At 50.1% G+C, this 9,202-nt stretch overlaps 1 protein-coding gene across 1 annotated transcript in view; it reads right to left on the reverse strand.

Annotated features, from left to right (window-relative positions):
* Nucleotides 1–9,202, reverse strand: part of PHF2 (PHD finger protein 2) — a 102,449-nt gene that overhangs the window by 32,344 nt on the left and 60,903 nt on the right. Inside the window, exons 2-3 of the mRNA XM_010835970.1 lie at nucleotides 7,592–7,677; nucleotides 2,254–2,368 (exon numbers count right to left, since the gene is read on the reverse strand). Of these exons, the coding sequence (XP_010834272.1) occupies nucleotides 2,254–2,368; nucleotides 7,592–7,677 (201 nt within the window). The remainder of the gene's footprint in view (nucleotides 1–2,253; nucleotides 2,369–7,591; nucleotides 7,678–9,202) is intronic.

Consider the following 9,202-nt stretch of genomic DNA (forward strand, 5'->3'; position numbering starts at 1 on the left):
AGGAGAAGGGGACGACAGAGGATGAGATGGCTGGAGGCATCACTGACTTGATGGACGTGAGTCTGAGTGAACTCCGGGAGTTGGTGATGGACAGGGAGGCCTGGTGTGCTGCGATTCATGGGGTCGCAAACAGTCGGACACAACTGAGTGACTAATCTGATCTGATCTGAATGAAAATTTAAAACTTTTGTGCTTCAAAAGACAGCAAAAAAGTGAAAAGACAGCCCATAAAATTGGAGAAAGGATTTGTACATCATATATCCAATAAGGAGTTTGTATCTAAAATATACAAAGATTTATTACAACTCAAAAAGACAAAAAACAACTTTCAATGGGCAAATGACAGATACCCAACAAGAACATGAAAAGGTTCATGTTCTCAACATCACTAGTCATCAGGGGAATTCAAATTAAAACCACAGTGAGAGACCACTTCACACCTGCAAGTATAGATAGATAGAACCACCATGAAAATGAAGGTCACTCAGTTGTGTCCAGCTCTTTGCAACCCCATGGATAATACAGTCCATGGAATTCTCTAGGGCAGAATACCATAATGGGGAGCCTTTCCCTTCTCCGGGGGATCGTCCCAACCCAGGGATTGAACCCAGGTCCCCCAAATTGCAGGCAGATTCTTTACCAGCTGAGCCACAAGGGAAGCAACTCAAAAAGTCAGATAATAGCAAATTCTAGTGAGGACACGGAGAATGTTTTAAAACCCTCAGACACTGCTGGTGGGAATGGAAAGTGGTGTGGGAATTTGCTGTATGACTCAGGGAACTCAAACCAGGGATCTATAACACCTAGAGGGGTGGGGTAGGGAGGAAGGTAGGAGGGAGGTTCAAGAGGGAGGGAACATATGCAGATCTATGGCTAATTCCTGTTGACGTTTGGCAGGAACCAACACAGTTCTGTAAAGCAATTATCCTTCAATTAAAAAAAATTAATTAATTAAAAAAAAAGAAACAGCCTGGCAATTCTTCAAACAATTATATATTAAGTTACCCCTAAAAAAATGAAAATATATGTCCAAACAAGGTATTTTACAAGAACATTTATGGTAGAATTCTTCACAGTAGTCAAAAATCAGAAATAACTCAAATTTCTATCAGCTGATGAATGAATAAACAAAATGCAGTCTATCCAAAGGGAATATTACTCAGCCATAAAAAAGCAATGAAGCACTGACACTTGCTACACTCTGGATGAACCTTGAGGATATTATGCTAAGTAAAATAAGCCAGTCACAAGGACGACATATTATATAATTTCTTTCAGATGAAATGTTCATAATAGGCAAATCTACAGTGATAGAAAGCATGATTAGTGGCAGGACTTCTAGGAGGAATGTGGATCATAAATTTATTTTTGAGGTGATGGAAACCCTTCAAAATTAACTGGTGTGGTGCACAGAGCTGTGAATACACTGAATTGTACCCTTCATATGGATGGATTATATGGTATATGAATTATATCTCAATAAAGATGGGAAAAAAGAAAATAAGAAAGAAGCCAGAGAGGAAAAATACCTTATCCATAGAGGAGCAAGGAAAGAAGTTGCACTGAATTTCTCACCAGAAACCTTGCACTCAAGTAGAGAATGGAATGAGTCATTTAAAATGTTAAAAGAAAAACCCCGCCAACTTAGGAATCTGTGTCCATCAAATTATCCTTCAAAAAAAAGGAGTAAAGACTTTGTCAGACAAACAGAAACTGTCTTCCAGCTGTGAAGGGCCAAGGGTGGTTCAGAGCCGCTGTCTATCACATGTCCACACAGTCAGGGTGCCCCCCCTCACCAGAAGTGATTTCCGTGACCCTGATCCTGCCCTCTGCCCTCACAAGGACAAGGGTGTACAGGGGGAGGGGCACTCTAAGAAGAACCAGGGACACCCCACCAGGACATGCGCACAGAGGAAAGCCCATGGCTATGATACCAGGACCCGCCACATCCACATCAGGCTGGATACCAGCCCCCACTCCTGGTCCATAAAGTGGGGACAGTGGCTCTCTCTCAGGAATGTGCCGTCGGAAGGGCCATACCAGGTGGGGGAGATAAGACTCTTCCCTCCAGGGCTGTGAAGGTCACAATCACCTATTTGGGGAGGTGCTGAGAAGGGAGAGATCAGCTCCCATACTGGGAGCACCTGGAGTTTCTGGGACTTTGCTGCTTCCCCTGGAGGGAAGCCCATGGCCCTGGAGCCCCAGTGCGGGGTGCGTATCCAGCCTCAGGCTGGAGAGGAACAGGCTGCTCACCTGGGAAAGGTCCGGCTCCTCAGCTCCTTGATGAAGAGCTGGCTGCCATTCTGCACGGGTTTCACTTCCGGCGTCTGCCCGGGGCCATGTTTATGCCAGGTTCGCTTCTTCTTCACTGTGGGGGAAACAGGAGGCAGGTCGTCACCTGCAACACCCTCCCCTCCTCATGCCTGCAGAGACCCAGCCAGGAGGGCAGCCACCATGAATGCTGCAAGACTCAGACCTCTCAGAGGCAAAGAAGTTGGGGTTCCCTGGCCCCCACCCACCCAGCCTCCCCAGCCTCTCAGGACCCCGAGTTGACACATGGTCAGGAACTCCCACCTCTCACATCCTGAGTCACAGCCCCCACCTCACCTCTTACCCCATACTTCCCAACCTGCTGGCTCAGATGATGGCACTCAAAGCTGGGGCTTCCTAGGGCCCCACCTGACTCAGCACTTAGTCTGCTGAGAACTCTTCAGAGGCGCCCCCTGAGAAGCTCCCACCCACGGTCATTTTTCAGGACCCTTCTCACCTGTCTTACCCTCAGACTTGCCCTCAAATAGCACAGACTGCTGCCCTTCCCCACTGGGATCTTTGCTGCCATGACAACCCACAACTCACAGGCAGAGCAGCCCAGCCCCATCTTCTATGCCCACTGCCCTCCCCACTCCCTGCCCACCACTGCCTGCCCATCCTCAGGGTATCGTATTGTCACACCTGCTCCCAGGGCACTGGACACACACTTCTTGGACTTTTACACGTGAGAATGCACACCTGTTCCTCCTGGGCTGTGACACATGCTCACGCATGTACACACATGCATATCCACACGCAACCACACATGCCCTTACGGGACCAGGACAGGCACGTGCACACTAGGACACACACACACATAAGAACAAATATGCACACACACTAACACATGCTCCTACTGGACTTCGAGCTCCCAGAGGGAAGGAAGCTATTTCCTTGATACCTTCGGCCCCATTCAGGGCAGCCATGGATAACTCAGTGAGTGAAGATGGGCCAGGCATGGAGACCCATCCTGGGGGGCTGCCTCGCAGGCTTTTAAACACTATCCTCAGGCAGAGATGTGACTGGAGGTGAGGGAGAGCTGGCGGGGCCCTTAGAGTGTCTGTCCTTCACAGACAGGGATAGGGTAGGGGCTGCAGTCCTCCTGCATTTCAGTGGTTGTGGGGATGAAGGGAGCTGATGACTGCTCCTGGGTGGGACCTGCCTAAAGCAGGAAGCGGAAGGCACTGGGTGCGGGGTGGCTGAGCTGACCTCTGTTCCAAATTGCCACCTCGTCCCTGTCTCATCAAGTCATAGTTCCTTGAGACTGTCTTCTAAAACAGGTGATATATACATCATGCTTGGTCTCCCAGACCAAAGTGCAAGTGCATATTATGGAAATCAGGCCCGGTCCTACAAAGGAGGGGCTGGAGCTAGAACTTCCGGTGGCAGCACCAGACACAGTGAAAGTGAAAGTCGCTCAGTCGTGTCTGACTCTTTGCAACCCCATAGACTACATAGTCCATGGAATTCTCCAGGCAAGAATACCGGAGTGGGTAGCCTTTCCCTTCTCCAGGGGATCTTCCCAACCCAGGGATCAAACCCAGGTCTCCCGCATTGCAGGCAGATTCTTTACCAGCTGAGTCACAAGGGAAGCCCCACCAGACCCAGAGAGGAGTCCAAATCTTTCTTGCCCACCTATCCTGTAGCTGTGTGACTCTAGGCAAGTTAGTGGGTGTCTCTGTGTCTCATCTTTAATGCTGGTCCTGGCTTCCTGGGCTCCTCTTGAGTATGGAAGACCCTGTGCCAGGAGACACATGGGGTGACTGAGTCTTGGAGGAGACATACGGCCCAGAGACAGCAGACATGCAGGGCAGCAGTGGGCAGCAGAAGAAAGAAGCAGCATCTCCTCTGCCTTCCAGGAGCTGGGCCTGGGGCCCCTGCTGACCAGGGGCCAGTGGCAGTCTTGGGCCATCTGGGCTTCCCGGGCCCTTATTCAGGACTGGGCAGCTTCAAGCACCTCGTGTAGAGGCTGGAATATGCCTGATACTGTGGCTGGGGCAGGTATGCTGGGACAACAGCCAAAGATGAAGCTGTGAGGCAGGTCTGAGCTCACAGGGGCTACTCTTGAATCCCTCTGCAGCCCTGACTGGTGGGCTCCTTCCCTCCCCAGGGTCTAAGACCCTCCTGAGCTCTAAGGCTGAGCCTTCCCTGCCTATGGGTGGCCCAAGACACCCTCTTACAAGGTACCCAGGGGACAGCTGGAAGCTGGCGGGGACTCAGCAGACCCCTCTGGGTTACAGGGGCAATATGTATCCCTAAGACATTTGGTAACACAGCTCAGCCCACCCTCCTAAGCATAGCTTGCCCCATCCCAAAGGTGTGACAGCAATGCTTGCCTCAGGGAGAAGGAAAAGATAAGAAATTAGTAAGTAACCTCTTAAAAGTCTTTTGGACTCTGTGGGAGAGGGAGAGGGTGGGATGATTTGGGAGAATGGCATTGAAACATGTATAATATCATATATGAAATGAACTGCCCATCCAAGTTCGATGTATGATACTGGTTGTTTGGGGCTGGTGCACTGAGACAACCCAGAGGGATGGTACGAGGAGGAAGGAGGGAGGGGGGTTCAGGATGGGGAACACGTGTACACCCGTGGCAGATTCATATTACTATATGGCAAAACCAATACAATATTGTAAAGTAATTAACTTCCAATTAAAATAAATAAATTTATTTTTAAAAATTTTCCTTAAATTCTAAAGGAAATCAATCCTGAATATTCATTGGAAGGACTGATGCTAAAGCCGAAGCTCCAGTACTTTGGCCACCTGATGAGAAGAGCCAACTCATTAGAAAAGACCCTGATGCTGGGAAAGATTGAAGGCAGGAGAAGGGGATAACAGATGATAGATGGTTGGATGGCATCACCGACTCGATGGACATGAGTTTGAGCAAGCTCCGGGGGACAGTGAAGGACAGGGAAACCTGGCGTGCTGCAGTCTACGGGGTCGCAAAGAGTCAGACTCGAATGAGTGACTGAACAACAAAACCTCTTAAGCAGTCATGGAGCCAACAAGAGGAAACACTAGGATTCAGAATCACTTTAAGGGTCATGTCACTTGCCTCCCATGAGCCTTCATGGGAGCCTGTGGGCCTGAGAGTCACAAACCAAAGTCAGTCCAAGGGGTAGATGGCAACAGCATGGACAGGGAACCCTGCGAGCTCGCAAAGACAAGGCAAAGCACGAGGGGTGTGGCCTCAGGTCCAGCTGCTCCGGGAGCCCCGCCTCCATCCATTCCCAGGGCTCCATCCCCCGCCCCCACCCTGTCCTGGCCCTCTCCCTGCTGTCCTCACCTCACTGTGCCCACCACAAACCGCACCCAGGCCAGGACAGGGAAAGGAGGCAGGCGCGTGGGCTTGGGTGGTTCCCAGGGGGCACAGGGTCATCAAGGGGCCTTCCCGCAGAAGGTGTGACTGGAGTTCATGCAGCAAAAACCAACCAGTGTGTCACAGACAGGCTCTGGTCAGGGCACACACATGTAAAATGATCGGTGATAGGCAGTGTGGGAATGCCCACTGGCGGAAGCTGCTAGAATCTGTGCTTTCATCCCTGATGGACACACAGCCCATCAGTGGAGTCTGAGTCACAGAATTTATAAAGCACATGTGCACGCACACACACAATGCACACATGCACACACACAGTCAGGGAGGGTTGGGTCCCCCCAGGCGGCAGTCCCACACTGCTGATCTAGGACAGTGCTATAGAGGCATCCTGGCCCCCCAGCCTCCCTGAGCACACCCCAGGGTAGTGCCTATCATCAGCTGGGTGGTGTCTCCCAGCTCCAGCCCTTATCGGCCCCCCATCCCACTCCCGGGGCCACGAGGTGCAGACCCGGGTGCACACCCTGTTCATCTACCCTAGCCTCCTGGAAGTTCATGAGGTATTAGAAATGTAGACTAAGCCACGGGGTGACAGGCATCCTCCTGTGTCTGCTGTGAAGCCATTACCAGAAGGATCGGGTACTTTAGGGCAGACATATTGCGAGCAGCGGTGCTGCCAGCCTCTAGGGCTGTGAGGGTAAGTTAGGAATTTGAGAACCTTCATGCCTGGGAAGTTCAGAAGCCACCAGGCCTTCTTGTCTTCTTCTCATGCATTTACCACATGCCCACAATGTGCTGGAAAGTAGGGCACAAAAGCCAAAATAAATACAGTTCCTACGGTCACTCAGTGATGATAGAGCACAGGCTAGGCAAAAAGAGAGGCCCAAGAAAGGTCGAGGTGAGGCAAGACGACTCTTCACCCAGCTTCCCAAGGGGCTAGGTTGGGCTCGCTTGGCTGGCCTCAGCCTACAGAATAGGACCGCTGGGGATGGGCTCCGGGTGGGCTCCCACCCCACCCTGTGCCAGTGGATCTACAGGACTCCATACCTCTATGCCCACTGGATCCACTGGGTTACCCCACCAGGGCTACAGGGCTCCAGCCCCGGCAGATCATGGTTCTTCTCCCATGTGGACCTGGCCTTGGAACTTGCCTCCCAGCCTTGATGTGGGGCCCTTTAGAGCCACCCTGGATGAGCCCATGCCTTGGAGAGCACCCACTAGGTGCCCCCCACACCCTGAAAGGGCCACATGGAAGGGGAGGGTGATAAAGTCATTGTGATGTACAAATAGTAGTGTGAGAATGGGAATTCTTTTGCATTTCAAAAATACAAAACTCCTTGGCCATATACTTCAATTAAGGAAAAAAAAAAAAACTATTAGTTGTCCTCTCTGTACTCTTACTTATTAATAATGTAGAACTGACAAGAAATAAAATGCTTTGCATTGCTGAAAAAAAGATAGAGAAAGGGGATCACCTAAGATTCCAAGCAAGGAGTTCTGGAGATAGGAAGGAGAACAGGTCCCCAATAATGCACATTCCTAGAGCGCTACATAGATAAGAAGCGGCCAGCTGGGCAGAGCTGCGATGGATGGCTCCTTGGACATCTCCCAGGCTATGTCCCCATCTCGCATTGCCTGGTCACTGCGAATGCTAGAGTTTGAAACCCCTGTCCTGGCCTTTGGAGGCTGGTGGGCTCTCTGCAAAGGTCATGAGGGGCCCTAGATGCATCTGCAGGCAGGAGATGATCAGGAGGAGCCACAACCAGCCCACTAAGGCCATGAGGGGCAATAAATGAGACAGAAGGAGGTCCCTAGGCACCAGAGACCCCTGGCTGCAATCACACAGGGCAGTTGACTCCAGCAAGGTAGGGTCCAGTTGGGGCTGGGATCAAGGTCAAGCAGAGACCTCACCCCCATAGTCAGATCCAAGGGGCAGCAGAATGGTGCTATACTTACAGGTGGACTTCCCGTGGGTTTTCTCACAGTTTGGGCAGTGGTATATGTCAATGTCTGGGGCCTCCTCCTCTTCCACTCCAACACAGCTGAAATGGAGGAGAAATAGATTATCACCAGCAGTCAGCAACTCCTTAAGTGCTTCCCCTGCAAAGCTCGGCAACACCCTGGGAGAAAGGGAAGGTGGTATGAGGGCAGTTGGGGCAGAGTATGTGTGGTGACAGTAACTCACAGGTATGGGATGGGGGACTCAAAATGGAGAGGGAGGGTCAAGGAAGGCCTCACCATGTGTGACTGGGAGAGGCAGAGGGGACTGGCCAGACTTTAGGCTTGCCTCTAAGAAAGCCATCACTACCTGTCACCACAGAGTCCAGAGAGGCTGAGGCAGGAGGCGGGAGATGGGGTGTCTCACAGCCCAGGCACTCCCATCATTTCACCACAGACAGTCTGCAGCCATGGGCAGGGCCCCTGCAGACCCCAGGGAGCTGTACCATGGTGCTAGGACAACTAGATATCAGAAGGGTGAAACTGAACAATTACCTCACACCACACACAAAATTAACTCAAAATGGATTAACAATCTAAATATGAGAGCTAAAACTATAACACTCTTAGAAGAAAACACAAGGGTGAATCTTCATGACCTTGGATTTGGGCACAAATAGGACATCAAAAGTACAAGCAACAATGAGAAGGAAATGGCAGTCCACTCCAGGATTCTCACCTGGGAAATATCATGGACAGAGAAACCTGGCAGGCTATCTCCATGGAGTCACAAGAGAATTGGACATCCAAGCCAGGCTTCAGCAATATGTGAACCGTGAACTTCCTGATGTTCAAGCTGCTTTTAGAAAAGGAAGAGGAACCAGAGATCAAATTGCCAACATCTGCTGGATCATGGAAAAAGCAAGAGAGTTCCAGAAAAACATCTATTTCTGCTTTATTGACTATGCCAAAGCCTTTGACTGTGTGGATCACAGTCAACTGTGGAAAATTCTTCAAGAGATGGGAATACCAGACCACCTGATCTGCCTCTTGAGAAATTTGTATGCAGGTCAGGAAGCAACAGTTAGAACTGGACATGGAACAACAGACTGGTTCCGAATAGGAAAAGTAGTACGTCAAGGCTGTATATTGTCACCCTTTTATTTAACTTATATGCAGAGTACATCATGAGAAATGCTGGACTGGATGAAGCACAAGCTGGAATCAAGACTGCCAAAAGAAATATAGATAACCTCAGATATGCAGATGACACCACCCTTATGGCAGAAAGTGAAAAGGAACTCAAAAGCCTCTTGATGAAAGTGAAAGTGGAGAGTGAAAAAGTTGGCTTAAAGCTCAACATTCAGAAAACGAAGATCATGGCATCCGGTCCCATCACTTCATGGGAAATAGATGGGGAAACAATGGAAACAGTGTCAGACTTTATTTTCTTGGGCTCCAAAATCACTGCAGATGGTGACTGCAGCCATGAAATTAAAAGACGCTTACCCCTTGGAAGGCAAGTTGTGACCAACCTAGATAGCATATTCAAAAGCAGAGACATTACTTTGCCAACAAAGGTTCGTCTAGTCAAGGCTATGTTTTTTCCTGTGGTCATGTATGGATGTG

This window comes from Bison bison, unplaced genomic scaffold (assembly GCF_000754665.1).
Source record: "Bison bison bison isolate TAMUID 2011002044 unplaced genomic scaffold, Bison_UMD1.0 scf7180017864057, whole genome shotgun sequence".
NCBI lineage: Eukaryota > Metazoa > Chordata > Mammalia > Artiodactyla > Bovidae > Bison > Bison bison.